The sequence below is a fragment of the Gouania willdenowi genome, chromosome 18, assembly GCF_900634775.1.
Source record: "Gouania willdenowi chromosome 18, fGouWil2.1, whole genome shotgun sequence".
Classification (NCBI taxonomy): Eukaryota; Metazoa; Chordata; class Actinopteri; order Blenniiformes; family Gobiesocidae; genus Gouania; species Gouania willdenowi.
The window spans coordinates 16,648,457-16,676,061 of NC_041061.1; the positions used below are offsets into that span (position 1 = coordinate 16,648,457).

General features: G+C 37.9%; 2 protein-coding genes across 2 annotated transcripts; both read right to left on the reverse strand.

The window, feature by feature from the left end:
• Positions 1-781: 781 nt before the first annotated feature.
• b3gat3 (beta-1,3-glucuronyltransferase 3 (glucuronosyltransferase I)) lies at positions 782-9,944 on the reverse strand. Its single transcript, XM_028473868.1, has 8 exons — positions 9,771-9,944; positions 9,404-9,505; positions 6,447-6,627; positions 6,193-6,376; positions 3,528-3,689; positions 3,234-3,320; positions 1,666-1,869; positions 782-1,590 (listed from the first exon to the last, which is right to left on the reverse strand). Exons 2-8 carry the CDS (start codon positions 9,495-9,497, stop codon positions 1,492-1,494), a joined length of 1,011 nt encoding a protein of 336 aa, XP_028329669.1. The 5' UTR covers positions 9,498-9,505; positions 9,771-9,944; the 3' UTR covers positions 782-1,491.
• Positions 9,945-12,652: 2,708 nt separating this feature from the next.
• naa40 (N-alpha-acetyltransferase 40, NatD catalytic subunit) lies at positions 12,653-27,094 on the reverse strand. Its single transcript, XM_028475179.1, has 8 exons — positions 26,777-27,094; positions 22,381-22,476; positions 19,016-19,068; positions 18,753-18,848; positions 18,029-18,187; positions 17,864-17,947; positions 17,427-17,504; positions 12,653-15,774 (listed from the first exon to the last, which is right to left on the reverse strand). Exons 1-8 carry the CDS (start codon positions 26,780-26,782, stop codon positions 15,627-15,629), a joined length of 720 nt encoding a protein of 239 aa, XP_028330980.1. The 5' UTR covers positions 26,783-27,094; the 3' UTR covers positions 12,653-15,626.
• Positions 27,095-27,605: the final 511 nt, after the last annotated feature.

Consider the following 27,605-nt stretch of genomic DNA (forward strand, 5'->3'; position numbering starts at 1 on the left):
TATAAACATTACTCACTGAGGACACCTGCTGGTCAATATCTATGGGTTTTTATTTTATTTTTAGAATATTAGACCCACTTTAGTTGTTTTTAAAAGCCCTTTGTGCATTCACTCCTGTAAATTCTACGCAGCTTTCCAATTTATCCTGAGTTACCATGACTACCTGCTAGGCTTGAGCGGTATCCAAATTTTGATGCCAGTACACCGCCTTCCTTTTTTACCGCGGTATACAATATTCTTTTTTTTGCAGCCAGCACTCACTTAAACAGCTGTTGCTGCACATTTAATCATGTTTCGTCAATAAATAAATTCTATTTGATATTTAATCTTTATCTTCTATATAAGTTCTTTGCATTTTTTTTAAAAACGGTATTGAAACTGATACCGTTGCTCTTTCATGACACCGCGGTAAACAGTAATACTGTATTACCGCCCAAGCCTACTACCTGCCAACATTGAGCTGTTTGAACTTATCCTGAGTTACCATGACTACCTGTCAACATTGAGTTGTTCTGCAAAGCTGCAATTAAGACAATTTTATGAAATAATTAATGAACGGTATCATTCCAGTTCAAACAAATCCAACGTTGCACAACCAAGCAGCAGCCATGTTGAAAGTCTCAGGTCAATCTGAGCCTGATTCGCAAAGGGAGTGGTGACCTAGTGGTTAAGGATGCTGGGCTTGTAATCGGAGGGTTGCCGGTTCAAGCCTCACCTGGGCCATCACTGTGGGATGTTGAGCAAGTCCCTTAACCCCAAACTGCTCCCCAGGTGCCGCAAAAATGGCTGCCCACTGCTCCTCAGGAATGGGTTAAATGCAGAGGACGAATTCCATGTATGTAACAACATTACATGGCCAATTAAAGGCGAAAGCCCCGATTTAATTTTAAGATATTTGAGGAACAGACACAGACATTGATTAAAGATAGAATACTGACTTTAAACTCAAAATTCTGACCTTAAATTCAGAATTCTGAGTTTAAAGTCAGAATTCTGACTGTTTTCCTCATTATTTTGACGTTAATCTGATAATTCTGACTTTTTTCATCAGAAATGTGACTTTTCCCCTCATAATTCTGGCTTGAATCTCAGAATTCTGACCTTAAACTCCGAATTCAGACTTTAAATTCACAATTCTGACTTTTTCTCAGAACATTAATAATAAAAAAAAAGAAAATTAGGCCTTGGGTTTGTTTTTTTTCAGTGACCATAATCCTTTTCTGTATTCTGTATGATTCCATGAATGCTTTGTGTAACAGTGCATAAGTTAGAAAAAAACTGAAATGTACCTGTAGCGTCACTGGAAGCTTCTAAAATATATAAACTAGCGCCTCCATCAGCTGAACTATCATAATACTACAAGAGTCGAGTCAAATTTACCGAAGACAAAATAAAAACATCCTCAGATGACTCAGTCATACCAAGCGATAAGCAGGCAGTTGAACTCGGTTTCACAGCGTCATCATCACCATTATCAGCAGCAGCAGCAGCTCACACCTCCACCGCAGGATCAGAACCCAGTCCCTGAGCCTGGAGCGCGTCCTCCCGCTTCATCTTTGGCTTCTCTGTCCGAGTGTGCCACACCAGCACCTGTGAACACACGTAAACACACCGTCCATGCACATCAAGCACGTTAGAAAAGCTCAATCTCGATTGCGTGCGTACTTTAGTGCAGTCGTCTGCTTTGGGCTCCAGTTCGTCCATGGTGACCAAACCCTTGAGAAAGCTGCTTTCCAGGAACCCCATGGGAGCCTCTCCGTCAAAACAAGCCTCTGGGTTGGTCAGCACCAGCCTAAGCGACACGGCGAAGCCGGCCATGTCCATGGGAAAAGGGCGACTGGGGCGCCAGCCGGTGTGGAAACGAACCACCTTCAAAGGATTAAAAAAAAAAAAAAAAAGGAAATAATATGTTATGGGAGGGCAGGGAGAACTCAACCAAAACTCATATCTGGATATTTTTTTATGATACAAATGTTGATATTTTTAACTCAATACAGTTTGACCAGAAAGACAATTCTGGGTTAAATTTTCTGATACAAAATGCCACACAGGCACATTTATTAACAAACAGCTGCACAATATGCAACACTTTTGGCTTTTTCTCCAGTAAGGGACAGCGCCCTCTGCTGGTCCAAACAAATGTCTGACGTAAATCAGTGCAATGACGGTTTTTTTCTTTTAAGTCCAATTGTTTAGGCACAAAATACATCCCTAGTACACTATGAATAATATGAAATACTTGTATGATATGATTTGTAATGTGTGATTGTATTAAAAACAAACAAAAAAGAAAAAAGGTCCCATTTTCAATATTGCCAAAATAGAAAAGTTGATATATTTTGAATCTCAATATATTGCCCAGCTCTATGTTAACGTTTCATTTAGTCAGACAACTTTTTTTTTTTAGAAAATTTACTTTGATCTCCTGACATGTTTCGACTGCGCACTGTCAGTCTTCCTCAGAGGCATGGGAGCGTCGCGGCCAACCTGAGAGAACTCTGAAGTTGGCCACGCCCAGAAAGACACATAAAGCAGTGTTTTTCACTTGAATTGTCTAGTAATTGATAATAAAATATTGATTAAAATTCTATTTGTTTTTTTAATTATTAATAATAATAATAATAATATATTATTATACTTGATGAATAACAATGGGAAAAAAGTGGAAAAAATTAAAGAAAATGGAGGGAATATATATATATATATATATATGTATATATATATATATATATATATATCTTTGCCACACACAATCTCAAACAAAAATACAGGTATTCTATATTTTCACTTTCTCAAAAAACAAATGCAGTATAAAAATATGTGAGCTGGCGCATTGCATCACTTTGTGCACTAATCATGGCTACTTAGTGTTTGTAATACAGTATAACAAACATGATCCAAAACTAATCCTAGAGAAGAAAAGTCTCTAGGGTCGCCAGAAAGTTATGATATAAAAATGGGGTCACGACCCGAAAACGGTTCGGAACCACAGTCATAAGGATACATCAAAGCGATCAGTAGATGCCTCTGAGGAAGACAGACAGCTGGCAGTCGAAACATATCAGGAGATCAAAGTAAATTTCAAAGTAAAATCCCTGAAAAAGGTTGTCTGAATAAATTAAACCATAATATAATTTTTTTCAAGTGAACTTGCTGGAATTAAAAAAAAGAAATGTTTTCTCACTACAACCACAAATAAAAAAAAAAACAAGCACATGTTGATCCAGCATTACCTTTCCTCCTTCAACCACAGGCCTCTCATACTTCATCCCTCCGACCAGCCCCACGGGCCACACCGACACCCTCTGAGTGTTCCTCATCTGTAACACAACACCTTTCACTGTAGCTTCCAGCAAAAAACACACACACACACACACACACACACACACACACACACACACACACACACACACACACACACACACACACACACACACACACACACACACACACACACACACACACACACACACACACACACACACACACACACACACACACACACACACACACGGAATAGTAGTCACCTCTGTGAACAACTGCACGCTGTACGTGTTGTCGTCATCAGCGAAGTAAACCACACCCTGCTGGCCGTCCTCCCCAGGCGGGGCCCGTCTGTCCTCTCTGAGCCACCGTAGCCCCTCGTTTCTCTGCTCCACTCCGCGAGGCTTCAGCCAGCTGGGGTCGCCCTGAGGTGTGTGGGAGAGAGAGCTCAGAATACATCCTGTTCCTGTCTGTCTCTGCTTTTAGCTCTACTACTACAGTGTCTGTCGGAAGTATGTATTCATATAGTGGGAGGGGCTTATGTAGAGTTGTCAATTATGGCCAAATGAGTTTGTATTTGAAGGTTGAATGTACAAAGAGGTGTACATACTCTGTATTGTTATAAAGGGGTTTATTAGTCACAACTCTCTCTCTAAACGGCTCTGTGTGTATACCGTGTAGTAAGAACAGGCCAGCACTCTCGCACACATGCACGCGCATTAGCCGTGCGTGTGTGCGTGTCTCGCTACATGTCAGATGGAGGAGGAAGTGGACTCCGTGACCAGTACAAAGTTATATTCCTCTGTCTGAAGAACCAGAGAGTGGATATGAATATGGTCGGCTATTGGCCGTCAGCACAGCCGCCGCGCACAGTCATGGAGACGAAGAAGGATATGGACTCCGTGACCCGTGATTTAAAGGAAGTTTGGGCTCACGAGAATAACCGGTGACCCGGAACCGGAAGTAGCACGCTCAATACCGAGAGGGAGCTGTAATCTTGGAATGAAAATGAATGTTTTGAACATTTCGCAATACCAAATTACTCCAAAATAACGGATGCACACGCTTGGGGTATTTGGAAGCCGTTGACAAAGTTTCAAGTCAAACAGCCACTGAGCCGGGGAGATATTCACTCCACAAACACACACACACACACACGCACGAATACAGAACTTTCTTGCTTTTAGAGGTAGATTCCATATCCATTCCAAACACAGTTAAATCAAATGGCACCAGTTGATACAAAGTTACTCTAAGATTGCTCAGAGATACAGCAGAAATGAAATTTCCAGAATTTTAAAATTCCATTCCTACATTTTTGTGATTCAAAATGATTTCTTAAGTTATGTTTGCTTTCCAAAATTCTCATATTTTGGGATGAATTAAATAAATTATATTATTATATAATTATAATAATAAAATTATAATTGTCATGGCGTACTTAATAATTAATTACAATTATGGCGAAACAAGAATTGCAATTTCAAAAATGTGTTAATGTCATAATCGTAAATCAATTGTAATTAAGTTTAGATAATTAGTAATTGCCATGGAATGTTATAAAATGTGTCAATTGTAATTTAACGCTAAACAGGGAAACCACGTTACAGTTCTATGTACAGTATGTACAGATATGTAGTTAACAATTATTAAAATATGTTTCATATCAAGCTTTCCCTCATTTTACCCATAAAAAAACATTGAAATCGAGAGGTATACTGTTCATATCCCCACACCAAAAATATAAAAACTTATATTTCTATTGATTAGGAAGCCTAATAAGAAATGAGATGATAGATAAATGTTTTTATTGTATTTTACAGCTGATTTGGGAGCTGTTATCATAAGAGATGCTAACACAACAGGAAGGTTCACTTTTATTATATTATTTATTTCAGGCTCGATAATTGTGATTAATTGTAATTTAACTTCAGCAATTGGGAATGGAATTGTGATTTCCTTTTGAGGATTAAAAATAATTGTAATTTAATTGTAATTGGGAATAAATGCTGATCAACATAATCGTAATTGAATTGTGTTTGAACATGGATAATTGGAAATGTAATTGTAACTGAAAAATGTCATTGACCAGTATAATCATAGATATTTATATATTCTGAATGAAAAACAGCCCAAAAAACTAGAAAATGTAAAACATGAGTAAGTTGATCATAATAAATATTATGTTTTGAAAAATAAATGTTTTTCTGATGCAATGGTTATTGCATTTTTATGTTAATATAATAATAATAATATAAACTATAAAAAGTTGTAGTGGGATTGCTCAGGGATACGGCAGAAATGAAAGACAAGAAAAACAATAAGCCAATGAAAATTAATAAAAGTATTTTTTGGGATTTCAAGAGACTGTCACCCAAAAACCAATGCATATATGTGACTAATCATTAGTGATGTGAACAGTCTATGTTCATAGCTCAAAGCTGATAAAATTACAGAGAGATTAGACATATGCAAAGTAGTTTATTGAAGGCCTAAACATGTTAGAGCCTCAAACATGCCAGCCCCTCAAAACCCAATTTTGAGGGGCTGGCATGTCCACCAGATGAGATGTATAACAGACCTGTTTGTAGATTCTGAGAGAGTAGGTGGAGCTGTATTAATATACCAAATTTCACTTTTCTATGTGGTGTCATTTTTGAGATATTGGAAGCTGAAAATGGAAAAAAAAAAAAAAAAAAAAAAAACACAAATTGACATCACCCTCACTAAATTGTCTATGTCTCAAATAGTTTTCATCCCATCAAACTAAAAATGTACAGTGGACCTATTGAATGATCACAGAACAATTGGTAAGAATTTCAGACCGAAGTACGCGGGATGTCCTGAAAAATGATTGAAATGACATGGAATGACCCACACATGTTCCTCACTAAAGTAACCTAAAACACCTCTTGGTCAGTGACCCACCTCCTGGAGTTTGCGGTCCTTTGCAGTGAGAAAGTGCAGGTGTGTGTAGACGAGGCCACTCTTCTTCAGCAGGTCCGTCACTAGAGCCGTTTTGCGTGGCGAGTCCTCCACCACGATCCAGTGCAGCTGAGGAACATGGAGGAAGGTCTGCATCAGCCGAGTCAGCTCGGCCTTCTGCACCAGCCTGCACAGAGACGGAGAGGGTTAGGGTGTGTGTGTGTGTGTGTGTGTGTGTGTGTGATGATCAGGTTTACCTTGCATATGTAGGGGTGATGACAAAGATGGTGGGCAGGAAGGGCGCGGCAGGATTCTTCTCAGGTTGCTTGGTTGCCTCTAACTTTCTGGTCTGCTCCTGAAGGCTGTGCAGCTCTCCTCGCAGCCGGGAGATGATCCGGTCTTTAGGCATGTCGTGTTCTGTGCAGTCGCAGCGCTGGCCTTTGTGACACAAACACAAGTTTAGAGATTCAGTTTCCAAAAACTACAAAAATAAATGATCGCTTGTTTTACACTGTTGCATTTACCGACGAGTGGAGATTTCTTAATATAAACTACTGTAAAAGATCTGTTAAAGTTCCTGTGGAGCAGTGGTTTTTAACCATTTCAGTCCACAACCCCCAAAATAAAGGTGCCAGAGACCGGGGACCCCCACTGGTTGAACACAGACATGAACATTGAAGAACAGTGATGTGGAGACAGGGCCATCTATAAGGGAGAATAAAGGGGAGAGCTATTGGGGTCCATCCATAAAGTCAAAAAAATGATGGTCCATTGTTTTATGAATCTGTGATAACCACATTTATTTATTGATATGATTAATATCTACTGTTATCCAAGAAGTTTATTATTATTTGCACCATAGTATATAGTCATCTTAGAGATACAAATCATTGTTTTAATCACAAATAAAATGGGTTAAAAGTGACCCAGAATGGTGGAAAAAGGTGGTGAAATGTGAATTTAAAAACCACAGAAATTGGTTAAAGGTTGAAAATTTGAGCGACCAAAAATAGACAGAAAAAGTGGTAAAAAGAGTTCAAAGTGTCAATATTGGAACAATTAGTTTAAAGTGGCAAATAATGGGAATGACAAATCGTGAGTGTAGTTAAATTGGTTAATGTGACATTAGGTGGGAAAAGTGGTGGAAAGGGTTTAAATATGCTGAAAATGTCTTCAAAGAGGAGTAAAATGTGCAGAAAAGGCATTAAAATTTGATGAAGTGACAGAAATGAGAGTGCTGTAGCAAAAATGCACTCAAAGGAGCAAAAATATGGCAAGAAAACGTGATGAAAAAATGTGAAAATACAGCAAGTTTGGTGAAGTTGCAGAAAAAGAGTTAAAAAAAATGGCTCAAATATTCTTAGTTTATTAAAGGCATCTATCTTAAAGGCATCTGGAAAACCCCTCCCACCCCAAGGTTGAGAACCCCTACGGTGAAGGTAGCATCGATACCAGGGCATACGTAGATTCAGTTTACAATCAAGACATGAATCAAGATATGAAGGCGTCTCACCTGTGCAAACTATTGATTGGTTTGTGATTTATTAAGGAAAAAAACTTTCAGGTGCGCATAATTACTTTTATAAAAACAGAATATGTTTTGGCTCAGCACGTTTTCAGACACACCTTTAAAGCATGGATCCTTACATTTCCTCATAAATGAGGCATCAGATCTGTGTGCATTAGTGGACTGACCATCTGGCATACCGGGCATTGTCCCCAGTGGGCCGTCAACCCCAAGTGGGCCGGTCTGGTCCGCTATGTTTTTTTGTTTGATTTTATTTGACAATCAAGTAGAGGCAGATATGTTAACAGGTGGCCAAAAATGGTCCAAAAGTGGCAACGGCAAAGAAAGAGTGACTAAAATGTGCCAAAAACATTCAAGAATGGCCCAAAAATGGGCAAATAAAGAGGAACCAGGTGGTATGTAATGGCTAAAGGTAGCTTAAATGGGCAAAATGTGGCAAACAATAGTAAAAAACGGCAAAAATGTGGAACAAAAAGAGGCAAAATGTAGTGTAAACATTTATTGGGCAAAAGTTAGCTTATTTGGATGAAAAGTGGCCCAAAAAATCAAATAAAAGGACAAAATTTGGATAAAAGTGTCAAAAGAAACTTGCAAAATTTGACAAAAAACAGGAAAAAGGGGTATTTATTAGCAAAGGGTAGCTAAAGTCTGAAAAAAGTGTCAGAACTAGGGATGTAACGATTAATCGTAAGGCAGTTAAAAATCGATTCATAGGTATCACGGTTGATATCGATTTTCTGAAAATTGAATAGCAGTACTTTTTTTAACCAGCAGAGGGCGCTATCCACAAGTGTAGGCGGTGGGCGGAGTCTGCTAATACTTTCTTTCTGGCCGCCTTTTACTCTTAAATATGTTAATAAATGATTCATTACCCCTTAAGCACCGAAAGAATATCTGTAATATTACTTGAATATCTGTAAAAGTCATGTTTTTCTATTAGCTCTGTCTGCTAGCATAGCTTCTCTTCTTCACTGCAAGATATCTGCATGCCAAACGACCACTGTGTTACCAGCGCCCTCTGCTGGTCCAAACAAATATGACGTAAATCAGTGTAATCACGGTTTTTTTTTTTTTTTTTTTTAAAGTCCAATTGTTAAGGCACAAAATACATTTTCAGTTGCACTTTTAAAAGGAAAAGAACTATTATGCAGTTTTGCATTGTTTATTATAGAACCAGAATTTAAATTAATAGGCTTCATTTTCATTTGTATTATAACTTTATTTATTTCATTCAAGATTTATTTTTAGTTAAATTGCATTGTTTTGAATTGTTTATCAAGGAATTCTTTTGACAATGAAAAATAAAAGGAAAATAGTACAGTATGTTCTAGTTTTTTTCCCAAAAAAAAAATTGTTTACAGTCCCATTTTGTAAAATAAATCGTGAGAGAATCGTATCGTGAACACAGTATCGTGAATCGAATCGTATCGGGAGTTGGGTGAATCGTTACATCCCTAGTCAGAACTTTTTGAAAAGGGGCCAAAATTGGACAAAGGAAGTTGCGAAATGGAAATAGGTAAAAAGGGGTTCAAAAGTTTTCCCCCTTTTAAGGTTTTTTTTGGGGGGAATAATAATTACAGTAAAGACATAAAAAGCCACATGTTGAGCATCACTGACTTAATAACAGCTGCTACATGGTGTCCTCTGATAATGTAGTGTGTGTGTGTGTGTGTGTGTCACACTCACCGAGCTGCATCAGGGCGTAGATGAGGCCCATCAGGGACACCATGAAGTACAGCACAAACACAGTCTTCAGCTTTAACCGCATCCTGGTCGCCATGGCAACACCTGCGGAGAAACGCAAACATCTGCCGTTGATGACCCTGACACGATGACACCGCTCATTAATTAACACAAGTGTAACAGGCTTATTATTATTATTATTAAAGGCTCTAACGTGTACCATAAGTAGTAATAATACACATGCGGATAGTGAAGCACTACAATGCTAATTTTATGACAGTTTGCAGATGATGAAGATGACGAAGGTAAAGCTAAGCTACGTTTAGCCCCGACGGACAGTAAAACCAGTTGAACCAGTTCTCACACTGACCAGTGACGTAGGACACACGGAGAGCAGCAGAGGAGAGGAGCTCAGAGCTTCAGGTCACTTCGGACGAAAACCATCCATCCATTCATTCATTCATGACATCATTTATCTCTACATTCATTCAGAGCAGCTAGGTCACTATGCCGAGCAACAACTTCCGGTATCGGTGCAACCTTCTCAGGTCTCCCTCAAAAACATTGATAAATAAACAGTTCCACTAATGTATGACATTATCTTGGTTGTCAATAATGTGTATTGTGTTTTTTGATAAGTCAATGTAAAATTTATTTATGTGGTTGATATTTGTAGATCTTTTTTTTTTTTTTTTTTTTTTTTAAAAAAAAAAAGAAAAAAGGACGAATTCATTGAGAAATTGTTATTATTTTGGCCTGATTGGGAGGTTTGTTCTTCTCTATTAAACAACATATTGCACCAATATGTTTCTTAATAAAATGTTTCAAAATAGGTTATTCTTTTTTTTTTTTTTTTCATCAAATTTAAAAAAAAAAAATCTAAATAAGCAAATCTTAATAGATCAGTACAACGACTAGAATCTTATGGGCAGGTGGACATGTGGATGTTATGTAAGTAGGTACTGTAGGTATATGCATGCTTGTTTTTTTGGTTTTGGTTTATATTGGTGTGTATTTTGTTGCTTATTTATTAATGTTGTGCCGATACCGATACTAGTATCGGTAGGAGTCCCGATTATACACTAAGGCTGGCATCGTTATCGGCAAGTTACTAACTATAACCCCCCCCCGGTTCCATTTATAGCATCAAACTTTTCTTCAAACTACTATCGATAGTCTGCCAAACAGAAGAATAAGCCGCCGAACACCAACAAAGAAGTAGCCAACAAAAGTGTTTGCGTTTACCACGTAACTCGGTGGTGCCCTCCTCCTCACCCAGAGGTCAAGGGCCGCTCTGCTCCCTCATTGGGCGTCTGGGTCTCACCCTCTCCCTCTCGCAGTGGTGAGGGCATTAATCGGTATCGGCCGATACTACACAACTGGATGTTGGTATCGACATCGGGACCAAAAAAGGGCATTGAAAAAACACTGGTATTTATATATATGTATGTACATTAATTTGCTTAAATTTTAAGCTTCCTTCTGCTCCTTCTCAAACATTGCTGGCCGAGTTCTATTTAGTCCAGGCTACCGGACTCATGTTGTTGTTGTGTACACTAGCTAAAATTACTATTCCTCTGTTATTCATGAACGAATCGGGCTGAAATCTGGTAGGTATAATCTATGGATGTGTACACATCAATGCTCAGAGCCCGATTTTTAATTTGGGGCCCAGGGGGGCCCCAAAAGAAGAAAAAAAGAAATATATGTGGAATTATTTGCGGGCTAAATATTACAACAGTTGGTGGTACCGAATCATTGGCACATACCAATATATAAACGGAGACCATTACCCCGTGTGTATCACGGGAACGCCAGGGGGACCCCAGGGGCCCCTTTTTTCAAATCACTACTCCTCCGTTAGTTCTTGTGTGATTGGAATACAGTTTGGTATGAATACTCTATGAATGAATATGATGAGACACTCAAAGCCCTTTTTTGAAATGGGGCCCGGGGGACCACCCCCCATTTCCATTTATTTCCAAGTTTATGGGTACATAGTTGTGTGATATATCATTTCAAAGGTAATTCAACGTAGATTATGATTATGCCTCACACAATTCGATTAGTGGACTGGGCAATTTTCATTAAAGTTGTTTTCTCATTTATTTGTGAGTCAAATATTGCGACAGTTGGTGGTACCGAATCATTGACACATACCGATATATGAATGGGGCCCATTAGTACGTATGTGCCACGCGGGCCGCATTTTTCAAATGACTGTAATTTGACATGGACATTCTATGAGTGGATGTCAGGAGCCTCTTGGAGACCTTTTTGAAAGGGGGGTGGGGACAGGGGCCCACCCCTTTTCCGGTAGTTTTGAAAGTTTTATCGGAACATAGTCGGGTGATATATCGTTTAAAAGGCAATTCAACGTACATTACGATTTTACGTCGCACAACGTCATTTCACTGAAGTCTCGAGAACGTGGTACGTGCTATTCGGCACAGAGCCATTCCGTGGGCCCGGCTGTAGTTTATCAGAACTTGTTTTGTAAAGTGAGCAATGATTGCTCTATATTGTTTTTTAATGTTTGAGATAAATCAATAAATCCAAATCCAATTCTGTTAATGTGTGTATTTGCTTTTCATATTATTCTACTGTCAACTCAAGGAGTGAAAAATACAACCAAACCTCAGAATTGGCCACTCGGGTAAAATTCCAAACAAGGCTTCATAAATTTTGAGGCACATAAAACCCCCTTATATTAGTTCTAAGACTTCCTTGGTACATTTTACCCTCATAATGTTGATCTTATATTAATTGTGAAACTGTTGAGCATTATATTTTTTTACATGTGAGGTGAGCACACACTTTTTGGATTTATTCATTAGAGGACTGGATTTCTGGTTTAGCATCACTTGAGCTTGGTCAGATTAACTTTGGTTTAAAAATGACGAATAAACATTGAGATTTTTTTGTACAACTCCACTTTAATTTAGGCAGTTTTTTCCATTGATACATGTAAATATTTAAAAAAGGTGACCATGTTTTCCTATGAAATGTTGTCTTTTGAGTGACCTGCTTTATTTTTCTCTAGTTCTTGATGTGTTGTTGATCAGTTTTTGTACATTTGTTTAAAAAAAAAAAAAAAAATTCACCTTTTTTTTTTTTTTCTATCTCCTCTAATGACACTTACAAACTCTGACCAATTGAAGTTGTTCACAGTTTCATACATGGGGTTATAAAGACACACCAGTCCATTAAAAGTGATCACAAAAAAGTGAAGAAAATCCACATGAGAATTTATTGAAAAGTCAAATAACTTTCCTTTATTGGTAACATACAAATAAAACACTAACAAAGCAGAATGACTCAGTTTTCCCTTTCATTGTCATTAATGGTTGGGGGTTCAACATCACTCTCAACCACGGAGTTATCTTTCTTTTCTTCACCATATTTATAAAGTGTTTCACCTGTAAAAGGCTAAGAAATGAGGATAGAAAAACCACAGCTTATATATATGTATTTATATATGTACAGAAGGGGAGGATTTGTATCTGGTAGATCACTATTGGGTTTCCATTGAACTTATTACAATACCACATCAAACAAAGCGCCTTTCTTTGAATCAAAGCAGTGAGCAGATGCTAGGTCAGCTTTAAAAATCACCCTTACATTTTACTTCCTTTGTGTGCTTTTAAAACTGCCACATAAAAACAACAACTATCTCCAAGATCTCAACATTACTTAACAATTTAGTGTTTGTAATCCTAAGTGAGTCGAATAAAGCCGTCTGATCACTAGAGGGGAGAAAAAAAGTTTTGATCTTTGATTCACCTGAATGTCAGTTCTGTCCAGCATTCTATTGTAATGTAGCCAATGATAAACCTCAGCTGAAGTTCAGCACTAGTAGAAGATTAACTGTTTTCTTCACCAAACAAGCAGAAAACAAACATTTTCTCACAGCCGAGCTTGGGTTTTTGTGGTTAGCCAGTCAGGGAATTGTGTTTGTTGTGCAACAGTTTATTTCAGTAGTTTGATTGGATGAGAGTCCATCTGCTTCACGTTCCACTTCAACAAAGCAACGACCAACATCAAACTTTCACATCCTGCCTCAATACCACTGAGCTGAAACAAACCAGTTCAACAGAACCAGTTTGTAGTGGAGATGGTGATTGGAACAAAGGTACAAACCTAATGGAATAAGAATAATCACCATTGAAGATATTGATGATTACCCCCCAGAAAACTAATTTCAGACACTTATTACTCATAAAATTCAACACTCCATCAATGGTCTGATACTAAATTCACATTTTTCGTAGCTCTCGTGACATTTTTTAAAATACTTTTATCACTCAGTCAGCAAACAGTGGAGAAATCTAAAGAAAGATTAAAAACAATTTAAGAAAACTTATTTTAAGTGAATTTCATACAATATCGCTCAACTTAAACCTCAGCAAATTTGTTGTGTAACCTGATTACGCCTCAGATTATTGTACAAACTAATATCCTAATGAGGATGTTTTTCAAAAAAAAAAAAAAAAAAGAACAAAAAAAACCACACACATTTAATCAAAATAAAACGTTTTAGTTACATTTCAAATATGAGACGAGGCCCACCCACGTTTGATAATAGCACCTCAAATAGAAAGAAAGGTCACAGTAAATTCACAAACGTAAACTTTTATCTGAGAAATGGAATTGGTTCATCCTTAAAATCTTTAAACACAAAAATGATGATGCATTTATCATCACACAGCTTGATAAAACAAAAGGTGGAAGTATTTCAAATCTGTTTTTGATGCATTTTCAATTAGTAGGAAGGTATTGTACTGGAAAACTACTTATAAAGTAACTTATCACCATTTTTTTTTTTTTTTTTTTGGCATGCAAGTGCAGTTTGACGCTTTACATTATTTATTACACACAACTGTGCAATCCATTAGATGCATGAAGAATCCCCACAGGCACACTCAGACTGTTGAAATGAGCATCGGAATCATTTCCCTTCTTTTAAAAATTATGTTTTTTTTTTGTTTTGTACTTTTTTGCTGTTTTACTTACATTCTTCCCATTTACTTATTTCATTTTAGCTGAACCTTTGTGTTTACAGAGGACGTACAGTTTAAAGAACTGGAATGGACATGGAAAATGAGCCATTTTTCGAAATAAAATTATCAGCAACGTGTTAAAGGCCAGCGATAACTGGAGAAATTACACTTTAGAATGTGTCGTATGTGTCCAGAATCCTCTGAACTGGAGCAAAGTCCAGTACATTTTTGGCAATTCTCAATCATGCAGCTATGCAGAGGACCTGGTTACAGGCTCGTAAATAAAACAGCAAATAATAGAATTAATAAAACTTAGACATTAAAGATAGAGTACAGCAAACCTGCAGGATCAGAGCTGGACGAGATGAGTACATTAGTCGGGGGGATTTCAAGATTTCAAGGCTCCCTAAAACACTGAAAATCAGAACAAACAAATGAAGGAACAACATCAAAACAGCCATGTGCAATTTCTCAAATGAAAACAATGGTTTCAAACTGGCACCTCTGACACTGAGGGAGGAGGTAAGGCTTTTCTGAGATGGTGCAAATTTGAACTTCTTGATTATGTCATTGAGAAAAAAGTTACCACTGACATCTTTTCCATTTAACATATTTGGGTTTTGTATGTAAAGAGGGTGTAATGATAGTGACTGTAACCAAGTAACAGAGCATCAAAAAATATGTACAGAAGATGGTGGTCTGGTTAGAAATAATCTACAGGTGTAAATAACACACGTTTTTGTTTAGGACTCAATTCTACCATGATTTAATCACTTTGGACTGGAGGTAGGACTTCTAATGGTGCAGCAGCGGCCAACGGCTAGACACCAAACCGTAGATTGGGGAGCTTGAATCAAATGAAAACCCAAAAGCTATGGTTCGTAACTGGGAACCATTAGCTGTGTAGAAGAATAGAAAAAGAAGAAAAAATTTTGAATGGTGGCTCGTGAAGTTAAAAAACACTAAAACGGGAGCTGTGTGTGAAAGCTCATGCTGCGTTTGTAGCAGAAACACACAAACAGAAACACATCTCAATTTCTAATGCAACGTTGCTCTCTGCGGCTACGACTCCTCCACTGGTTCTTTTCTTTTTTTTTTTTCTTTTAGTTTTTTTTTTTTGTTAACGATGGTCGGCACAAGCTTTCATACACAGATGGAGGAAAAAGTCGCTGGCGTCCTCGTCACTATTTCTTTAACCAATCAGGCGCCAGATGGGCAACGTGCCATCAGTGGCAGCAGCCCCCACAGTGCCCGCCCCCGTGGGTGTGCCCCACAGAGGCCTCGCCGTGTTTGGTCCGCCTGCTGAGGATCTCGTAGGAGCAGTCGTCGCCGCAGCAACCAGACATGCTCGGTGAGGTCTCATCGATCTCAAACCTAAAGGTGGGAACGAGAAGAAGAAGAGGAACGACAAAACTGTCAGAGCACAGCGTTCCACACAAGCAGTATTTATAGTCTTCTAGTAAAACCAACTTTATGACAATTAATAAAATAAGGAAAGTCTGAATGTTTTTTAAACCACAGGAACCATTAAAGGAACCGAGCTGCAGGGAAAAGGTCTAAACTTAACACATTTTGTAATAAATAAATATTGTCTGTAGAGCTTTGGATCAGGGTGCGTGCGTGCGTGTGTGTAATTAAAGAATGACTGCAGCTGTGTTTTACTGTTCTTTGAGACTGAATAATTGCAGAGGAAAGAATGGGAAGAGAAGGATATCAGAGGGAACTGGAAACAGTAGTTCAACGGTTGAGGTGAAACTGCAAAATTTTAATGGTAAAGATGGTTTTTTTTAAAAAAAATAATAAAACAACTGTTAAATTTATCATATTGTCAGGTCATAGAGCGCTTGTGTAAACGCAAACAGGAACCTGATTAGTGAAAGGAGAACTGGGATCATGAATGATTTAATGTTAACGAGGAAAAAAGATGGGAAAAAAATGGAATTTACGTCCTGAAAACAAAAAAAAAAAAACAAAAACAAAAAATCAATCTGACGGAAAACGCAATATCACACATTTACACGCTATTTTTCACCAGAAAAAGGGAGATTGAAAGTCTTTAAAGTGTGACAAATGGACAGATGTGTCCATAATTCGATTAAAAACCTTGCGGACTAATAATAATGTTATCCTGTGTTTGAAAATGCACGTAGAGCAAATCTGAAGTGTGTTTTTAATGGGTTGTGACGAACAAGCGGTTCAGATTATTATAAATGCATTCAAATCTGAAAAGGCTCTGGTACAAAGACAGGTTTAGCTGATGGTGTATTAGCTTTAGTGGAGGTCATTTTACTTGGTGACACGTGACGCTGAAGCATCTCCAACCACACGCGTCTGAAGGGTTTCGTGAGTGTTTTTTTTTTTATGTTAATTGGTTGGCTGAGGGTCTAGCATTGTGGCTAACTTTGCTCTATTAACGCTATTTAGCACGATTTTGGGAAGTTTCATGCCCGTGTAAAGCAAATTCCAAATTCCACGCGTCCACTGGTGCTATATTTTCCATGAAACTAGTACTTTTTTTTGCCCCGCAAATTTGTTTTTTTCGCCTCTAGCAGGTGCAGTTCTGACTCTACCCGGGAGGGATCCGCTCACACCTCGTTTGGCCCGATCTGAGCACTTTTGGAAAACCGATGGGACAAGCACTATCAACACTGGAGCCACTTTCACACTGCTATCTCCCATAAACACACTACATGGAGGCGGCACCCTTCGCACGCAGGCGTGGTTCCAGCGCCTCTAATTGACACGCCCCCAGCGTTTAAGAGCAGAGAGAAGTGCTTCTTTTTATATAATTTTATATACTAAGCGATTTTTTTCATCTTTCAAATTTGGTTTCTGTGGTGTGACAAACTCATAACACAAATTTATTTCTGCTTTACACAAACTTTAATAGCCCGTTAAGTCATCTAAACTGGGAAAGAGGATGGAACGGAAAGAAAAGCGTGAAATGGATTCTGGGAAGCTGTGAAAGGGAAAATAGGAGGTCCTGTGAATGAATGCATGTGGTCAGCAGTAGGGAGGATACTTACTGTAAAGCGTCTCTGAAAAACTGGTACGCCCCGTGGTTGTGTTTGAAAACTGTGAGCATCACTTTCTTCATCTGTGTGCTGACAAAGAGGTTTTTCATGGGTTAACAGGAGTCAGGGAGGGCACGACAGACGGCTTTTCAGGAGATTTTCTGTTGTTGTGTTCACAATTTTACAACAAGTTGAACATGAGGGAAAAAGACTCAACTTCTCAACATGATGAGAGGATATCTCAGCACATGACCTACTGTCTCACAAGTTCAAAAGATAACAGCTCGAACAATTATTTACGTTTTAAAGCTAGGGTAAACGATTTTCTCCAGATACGCTTTTTAAGTTTTTGGTTGAAAGTGTCTTTATGTCCTGACAGAAATTAAGATCTTATGTGCTGTGAAAAAGGAGCGAAGAAAATCTGTCAACTGTAGCAACTGTGTTTTTACCTGTTAGCAATGAGCTGTAATATCTGGATGAGAAACTTGCCGAGGCCTTTCCTCCTCACTCTGCTCTCTAACTGCACCTCGTAGCTGCACGGACGTGAAAACCCCCCCCCCACACAAAATTACAAATGAAAAATCGGCCTGAAACTTCAAAACCTGAACTCTCACCAATATAAAACCTCCTCTCCACATTCTACATCAAATCTGAAGTGGGAGAACGCCACGGGGGCGGAGTCTGCGTCGCGAGCTAGCAGGTACCACGCCCTCTCGTCGTTCATCTCGTCCCTCTTTTCTCGCTCCTTCCAGCCCCACTCGCTCTGCTCGTACCTGCGAGAAGCAGAGGAAAGACTGCGACGTCAGCTTCCTTGTGTCATGGTATGTTTTTAAACCAAACTAAAAACGTTATCACGGACCAGCACACCATGTTCTCCCACTGCCAGACAATGCGAGTTTGACACAGAAATTACAATTACGTCTTCAATTATCCATGTTCAGTTACAACTCAATTATAATTACGTTGACCAACATTGTTTCCAATTAAAATTATGAATTCCCCTTAAAGTAAATTACAATTAACCACAATTACTGAGCCTGAAATAAATAACGCCAAAAAAATTTAATCTTCGTATTTGTGTTAGCATACCTTATGATAACAAATCAGTTTTGATAGATGTATTAATTCAGCTGTAAAATACACAAAACATATATGTAAGCCATAGCTCTAACATTTTCACCCCAGTTTAACTGTACTTATCATATTTGAACTAGTTTTTAGGGTCTTATGATAGCCAAATTTTTCCATTTTTACAATTACAAAGTCTAACTACCGTATTAACCCAGACTCTTGTCCGTGAAGTGAACATATATAGAGAAGACTGAACTTCCTCCTTACAGTGACTGCATGTTGGCTCTGGTAAGTTCAAAGGCCCACTCCACCGACAGCGGGTTGAGCGTGGTCACCCTCTTACACTCTATCTGAAGGTTGAGCCTGGATGGGAGAAGAGAACGAGGTCAGAGTGTGTGTGTGTGTGTGTGTGTGTGTGTGTGTGTGTGTGTGTGTGTGTGCCAAAGTTGACCTTCATTTCAAACAGTGGCATGTGTGTTTAAAGGGAAGACGTTAATGAAGCTTTTTATCAGCTGACCAAGCCTACGTACCCGTTTCTGTCGTACTTTTTGAAGGCTGGGAAAGTGGTCAGAGGGTCATCGAGCTGGGGGAGGGAAACACAAAAAAAAAAATAATAATAATGTTTCCATTAGAACCCACTGAGACAACATACGGTAGGTGCACAGATCATGCCACATGTAGACCACATCAAAGAACTGCAATACAATGTCAATTTGTTTGAGGGATTTACATCAGCTGGTCCACTTTAGCCACTTGATTAATTGCTATGAGTGTCAGTATAATCATGATCACAATCTAAAGCAGTGGTTCTCAACCTTTTCAGCCTGCGACCCCCAAAATAAAGGTGCCAGTGACCCCCGCTGTAGCTGAAGGTGGTTGAACACAGACATGAAGAAAATGATGGTCCATTGTTTTATGAATATGTAATATCGATAGGGATGTAACGATTCACTGAACTCTCAATACGATTTGATTCAGGATACTGAATTCGCGATACGATTCTCTCACGATTTATTTTACAAAATGAGAATGTAGAAAAATGACTGAAAAATATTCCTTTATTTTTTGGGGGGAAAAAACTATATATATATAAAAAAAAAGGTACTGTTTTCCTTTTATTTTTCATTGTCAAAAGAATCACTTGATAAACTATTCAAAACAATGCAATTTAACTAAAAATAAATCTTGAATGAAATAAATAAAGGAATAATACAAATGAAGAAGAAGCCTATTAATTTAAATTCTAGTTCTATAGTAAACAATGCAAAACTGCATAATAGTTCCTTTTCTTTTTAAAAGTGCAACTGATTTATTTTGTGCCTTAACAATTGGACTTAAAAAAAAATTCACTGTATTTAGGTCAGATATTTGTTTGGACCAGCAGAGGGCGCTGGTAACCTAGTGGTCGGTTGGCATGCAGCTATTCGGTGTGAAGAAGAGATGCTATGCTAGCAGACAGAGCTAATATAAAAACGTGACTTCTACAGATATTCAAGTAATATTACAGATATTTTTAGGTGCTAAAGGTGGAAGGAATCATTTATGAATATGTTTAAATGTAGAAGGCGGCCAGAAAGAAAGTATTAGCAGATTCCGCTCCGCCGCCAACACTTCTGGATGAGGATAAATATATACTGCGATTCAATTTTCACAGTGTCGATGTGAATCTTGATACCTATGAATCGATTTTTAACTGCCTTACGATTAATCGTTACATCCCTAAATATCGACATTTATTTATTTATCTGAATAATATCCACTGTTATCCAGGAAGTTTATTATTATTTACGCCATGGTATTTAGTCATCTTAAAGATGTAAATCCTTGTTTTTGAAATGAAAAAAAAAATGGGTTAAAAGTGTCCAAAAATTGAGGAAACGGTGGTGAATATGGGATTTTAAACAGCACAGAAATTGGTTAATAGTTGCAAATTAGAGTGGCCAAAAAAATGCAGAAAGTGTCCATGTAATTTAAAAAGTAGGAACAATTAGTTTAAACTGGAATAAATGGGCATAACAAATAGTGGATGTGGTTAAATAGGCAAAAGAAAAAGTGAAATAAGGTGAAAAGAGGTTAAAAGTGACAATAATGGTCAACATATGCGACAATTAGGGGTGTTGAAAAAAATTCGGTGATATATCGCGATATTTCATCACACGATTCTCGGATCGATTCAAAATGCATCCATTTGGATTTTTTTTTTTTTTTTGTTTAATGTAACTGCCAAAAACTTGTTTTTTTTTTTTTTTTTAATAAAATCTGAAAACTTTCTGCATTTATTTGTTGTTCTAGACATAAACCTCAGTTAAGTTGCACTAAAGTCATGTTGCACTAAAGTCAAAGTTGGTTTAAAAGCCACAGGCTGATTATGTGTTATTTTTTTATTTTAAGTTGTTGGCACATGGCATGTTAAAGCCAATGTTTTGAATGTAAAATATGGTAATAAAATGTATACCTAATGTTCTCACGAAGGTATACAAATTCACAGATTAGTTGTTTCTGAAGTCATATATATATACAGTATGTATATATATATATATATATGACATACATATATGTCATATATACATATATGTATATAAAAAAAAATCACAACAATCGCCTTATACTTTAATATCGAGATATATCGTATCGCCAGATGCCAGGCAATACACATCCCCAGTAACAATAGGTAATAAAAGTGGTGGAAGGTGCCAAATATGATATTAAATATTAAATATTAAATGGAAACTAATGTAGCAAAAATATGGCAAGAAAAGGTGATGAAAATAGGTTAAAATATGGCAAGTTTGGTGTAGTTGCAAAAAAAATAAAATGGTAAAAATAAGCGAAAATGGGCTCAAATTGTTCAAAAAAATATTTCTTAGTTTCTCGAAGGCATTTAGTGACCCCCTCCCAGCGATTTCAAATGGGATTCAACTCCTGACCCCAGGGTTGACAACCCCTGGTTTTGAGGACTAAATAAAACAGAAATAGGAGCAAACATTGGGTGTTTTTTTTTGGGCTGTAGGTGGCGAGTGTAGGCTGTAGTGCTGCATCAGCTGCTTTCCCTGATGTTTGGCTATTTTCTGACATGTTCTTTTGCTTTCTTTGTTCTCTCCAAAGTGCTGACCTACATTAGCTACATCTCACCGCTAAAAAAAACACTGATGGATGCTGTGGAAACACTTTTTCTCAGCTGATTACAGCACAAACCTTCAGGACGATACAGACTGAGCAAGGATAAAGTAATGAATGCCCCGTGTGTTACTTTTTTTAACAATAATACAAATCCTAATCATAGACATATATATGTGTGCCTGTGTCTATATATAAAAATGTTACAGTTCTATGTACATTTCTACACATGTCAACAATTATTAAAAAATGTTTCATATCAAGCTTTCCCACATTTTACCATTAAAAAAAAAAAAAAAAAATCTAGTGGTAAACTGGCACAAAAAGGCTCAGACACCCTCACCAAAAATATTAAAACCTATATTTTTATTGATTAGGAAGCCTAATAAGGTAACCAATAGATAGAAAAGAAATGAGATGATAGATGTTTGTTTTTAGTGTATTTTACAGCTGATTTAGGACCAGTTATCAGAAGAGATGCTAACAGAAAGCTAACACAAGTTAACTTTTATTAGCTTATTTATTTCAAGCTCAGTAATTGTAATTGATGGAATCAAAATGTAGTAATTGAGAATGTAATTGTTAATTGACTTTCTGAGGATAGAAAAATGATTGTAATTTAATTGTAATTGGAAAAAAATGCTGGTCGCTGTAGTTGTAAGTGAATTGTAATTTACCCTGGTTCACACGTATGTCTTTTTTCGGGGCAAATGTGAGTGAAAAGGCTCTGTCGATTGTTAGCTCACTGGTTCATCAGCAGCTACTGACGGTCACTGACCTTGTTGGCTGCGTCCACCTTAGCGCACACTGCGTCCATGGCCGCCCTCTCCTCCAGACGTCGGGCTTTCTTCTCCTTCGCTTTGTTGGACTTCCTCTGCACAGGGAATAATAAACTGATGTAAGCCACTTAAACATGAAAATGACAAAAGAGGACAGAAAGGGAAAAACAAAGACAGAAAACAGATGGCTCGGAGTCAGAATTTCACCCAGACATGCTATTAATGCCAGCAGTGACACATAGATGCAGAACGGTTAATTCACAAGACCAGAGCGCAATCGGAATCCATTATTTTTTTCCTGTCTTTTTAATCCATTCCCCTCCTGCTCTTCAATAAAACTGATTCTTATGGATCTTTTTCCTTCTCTATTTCCTATGCTTGGGTGCTAATATCCCTCTATCTTCAGCTCAAAGGATTTCAGCTGATCAAAGGGTGTAATTTCAGCTGATGGAAGAGGAAACAGACACATCCTAAGAAAATGGGCCGTCACAGAACAATGAGCAAAGACAGGATTGTAGCTGGTTTAACACAGTTTCAATTTAATGCAAAAAAGAAAAGAAAATGTGATTAAATGTGCCTACGAGCTTGAAGAGGAGCAGTGGTAAACCATCCCTTACTCCCTTTAACACCTCCTCACGGTTACAGGGGGATAAAATCAGCTGTAGATGAGGATTATCTACATACAGGTGTTCTGATTTCCTTTTCCAGCAGTAAAACCTTTACAACCAGGTTTTCAGTGAGTACAGAGTCTTATTCAGTGACCAGTGGTTCTCAACCTTTCCAGCCCACGACCCCCAAAATAAAGGTGCCAGAGACCGGGGACCCCCCAACTGTACCCGAAGGTGGTTTAACACAGACATGAACATTGAAGAACAGTCATGTGGACACAGGGTCATCTATAAGGGGGGGTAAAGCTTTTTGGGGTCAGTAAAATGATGGTCCATTGTTCTATGAATCTGTGATAACCACATTTATTTATTTATCTGAATAATATCCACTGTTATCCAGGAAGTTTATTATTATTTGTGCCATAGTTTATAGTCATTTTAAAGATGTAAATCCTATTTTTTTTTTTTTTTTTTTTAAAAATCAGAAATAAAATGGGTTAAAGGTGACCAAAAATTGAGGAAAAGGTTGTGAAATGGGATTTTAAAAACCACAGAAATTGGTTAAAAGGTGCAAATTAGAGTGGCCAAAAACAGACAGAAAAAATGGTTAAAAAGGGCTCAAAGTGTCAATATTGGCTTAAAAGTGGCAGAAATGGAGGGAGTTGGGGTTGGGGTAATGTCATTTAAAAAGTAGGAACAATTAGTTTAAACTGGGAAATAATGGACATGATCAATAGTGAATGTGATTAAAATTGGCAAAAATAGGCATGAAATATGGTGAAAAGAGGATAAAAGTGACAATAATGGGTGGAAAAAGCAGTGGAAATGGTTTAAAAGTGTGGAAAATGTACAGAAAAGGCATTGAAATTTGATGAAGTGGCAGGAATGAGAGTAATGTTACAGAAATGCATTAAAAGGAGCAAAAAATATAGCAAGAAAACATGACGAAAATAGGTTAAAATATGGCAAGTTTGATGTAGTTGCAGAAAAAAGGTAAAAATATGCAAAAATGGGCTCAAATTGTTCAAAAAAAATTCTTAGTTTCTTGAAGGCATCTGGCGACCCCCTCTTAGTGTCTCGCGGCCCCAAATGGTGTCCTGACCCCAAGGTTGATATCCCCTGTTGTACATAGTGGCGTGCTTTGTTTGGACTGCCGTAGACTGTGGCAGATTCCAAACCCATTGACTAAAAGTTGAAGTCAATGCAGGAAAAAAAAACGGGGCTAATGCATTAATGAGAACATTGTTTATCTGACATCATCTCTTTCTAGTTTACACCTTAAAATTCAAACATAAGTGAAGTTGTTGTGAGTAAAAAAAAAAATGGACTTTGATATTTGCCACTCATTAAAAAATGCAAAGCAGTCGACTCACAACAAGTCTATTCATTTCTGATCTAACTTGTTTTCCTTAATAAATCTGAATTAATACTAACAAGCTGCGTGAGTTTCTATACGCAGACCTCATTTGCAGCAGAATTATCCTCTCTGCACTCGAATATACCAGCATGACACGTGACCTGAACTTAAAAACATCCGATCAGGTGGTTAATAATCACACATTATACAGAAGCATGACTCTGATCAGCTACATGAGATTCTCTCATATTTGGGAAACACTGCGTCAGGGAGGTTCATTTGATCCAAGCGGCTTTTGCGACCATCATTACGCAGAGGGGTTTTTATTTATGCTGTAGTGTGGGGATTTCAGTATTGAGGCTGATTGTCTCATTAAGCTGGTTTGATGTCCTGTGCAAGCATCAACAATGATGCAGCCGTTAATCACAAAAAAGCGACAGCGAGCAGCATGCTGTGCAGAAAGAGATCACACCGTAGTCATCACCTTTGAAAGACAAAGTTTAATAACAATTTAGTAATCACGTGCAGTCAATTAAGCGTGTCATTTTGGTGGGCTACAAAATTTATGCAGGGAAATTAGTCATTTGGACAATATTGTGCCCCTAGTTTGCACTTGTATGTATACATAAAATACTAAATATGTAAGAAACAGACAATACCCAACCAATAAGTGACAGATAACAGCCTCAACAGGATCTTCCCTATACAATTCCTAGATTTTGTAAACAATTTATATTCAATTAAGGGAAATATATTGTAATAATTTGAGGAAATATGATTTTGTACAAATTTTGAGTTTTTTTTCAACTGTTTAACATTAAAAATGAGTTTCATTTACAAAATGATTCATGCTTTCTGTCATTTTTACTTTCTCCTGAAGGCCGAATTGGATGCTGTAAAGGGCCGGATTTCATGAGTTTGACACATGTGGTATACAGAAATAACAAACATTCATGCACAGCACAAATACACATATGAATGTACATTTAATGATTAAACTTATTGTGGGGCCCCAATTGTAAAAGTTGTACATGTCAAAATAAACAGCAACTTTTGGCAATAAACCACATTTAAAAAGGTATTTCAATCTTTTATTGTTACTTTGACCAGATTTACAGCAATACTTGTGAAATTAGTGTTTTTTTTCCTCATAAAATGTCAATGTAAAATCTAAATGTCACGGGTGAAACCAAATATTTAGCTAATATGCAAATTCACCGAAATGAGCTTTTATGTTGGTACTTCCTGTGAATTTGCACATTAGATAAATATTTAGTTTCACCCACTACATTTATATTTAACAGTAATATTTAGATTTCATATTTAAGATTTAGATTTACCGTGAACCTTTCTCACGAAAAAAGATACAAATTTTACAAATATTGCTGTAAATATAGGTCATAAGTTTTTTCTAAATGTGGTTTGTTGCTAAATGCAGCAACTCCATACACATGAACAAAATAAGTGTAAAATCAGTTATTAGATGACCCATCATGTTGTTGTACAATAAATATTCAGGCCTGGTTAGGTTATGCAGGGCTGGCTCTGGGCATAGGCGAACCAGGCGGGCAATCTGCTGGAGGGACGCAAAAAATTAATCCTTAAAGTGAAATTTAAAAAAATAAATAAATAAAACATATGCATAATACATTTCAACCCATTCTTCACATTCCCTTGACATGTTTTCTTTTAAACAAATAATAAAAAAGAACAGAAAAGCCCAATATGAAAAATCTATGTGCTTTATCTACTCTCTCCTGGAGCACCATACTACCTAGAGCTGGTCCTGAGGTTATGGTGCATGTTTCAGATTGTTTGTAAAGAAAGGAGTGGGACCAAGCAACAGAAATCCAACCCTGAATATTATTTCTTTTATATCACTTTTATAGCCAACTTTCTGTGTTGTTAAACTCGTGTGTTCATGTATTTATTGGGCAGATGAAGTGGTGGAATGCAGAGCAAGTTGACCTCACAGCATTAAAGCTGTACCACGCACTAACTTGGTCTTGGATCAACACGTGGGTCGGTTTATCTCGGGTGAAAGTGGGGTGATTTCAGGGTCTGTCTGCCAGGGTCTGGCAGCTTTTAGGAGTGCAGGGCCTGGACGGTGCTCCTGGTAACAATTTTACCAACATGATCCCAGCGATCACCTGGCAGCAGCATCCTAGTGTAGCCTGTCTGTGCACATCTTTTAGCTGCAGTGGGTCACACCATTGACTGTGCAGGCATTCCTGAGAGGCTAAAGCAGCTAGCATGCTAACAATGTCAGCTCACAGAAGTTACAGCAGCGGAGGAGGACAATGCAGGCTGCGGGCTTGACGTGCCACAGACGGCTAACGCACCGTGCTAACACACCGCATCCATCCTCAACCCGTCCACAGCTACAAACCCCCCTCCTTTAACCACACAGAGGTTCGCTGGAGCACTCACCCCCATGTTGAAACCTTGGTCCTTACTATCCCCAGCCGAAACACGCCTCTATTGTCCCGGTACCGAGCCGTGTTTTGTTCGGTGACGGCAGCCCCTGAGCCCGAGCACCGTGACAACAGGGCTAGCTAGCTGTAGCACAACCCTGCGGCGGAGAGAGGAGCGACAGCCCGGTGTGAAACACGAAGAATGTGTGAAGAAACGTCTCCTTAAAGTCCACAGTGACTCAGTTGGCGCCAAGACCGAGAGCAGCCTTCATCAGCTTCCTCTTCTTCACCACACAGCCCGACCGTGGAGCCTTCACGGACCACTCCGCAGCTCGGAAATGTGACCTCCAGTCCAAACCATTCCCAAAGGAAAATACACAGAACATTACAGGCGAAAAATAGATAACAAACCAAAGATTTCTGGTTGTTTAGAACTGTTCTGAAATTGGGCCCGGGTTTTATTATGCAGAACACCCCCGGAAATGTTCATGTTTAAAACATTTGACAACTATGTCGGGCGGAAAACTATGGAGCGCAGATTGTAAAATTGCGCTTGCTAAAATTAACATCTTTTTGCAACACTTAGCACCAAACCAGGTTTAAAAAACACGTGTGATTTTTTAAAATGTTACTTTTGACCAGGTTTACGGCAATATTTGTGAAATTTGTCATATTTACTTTATTGTACAGAAATATGTCAATGTTAAATCAAAGTCTAAATGTTAAATCTAAATGTCGTGGGTGAAACTTTATATTTAGCTAATATGCAAATTCCCTGAAAGTACCAACATAAGAGCTCATTTCGGTCAATTTGCATATTTGCTATATATTTAGTTACGCTTGTG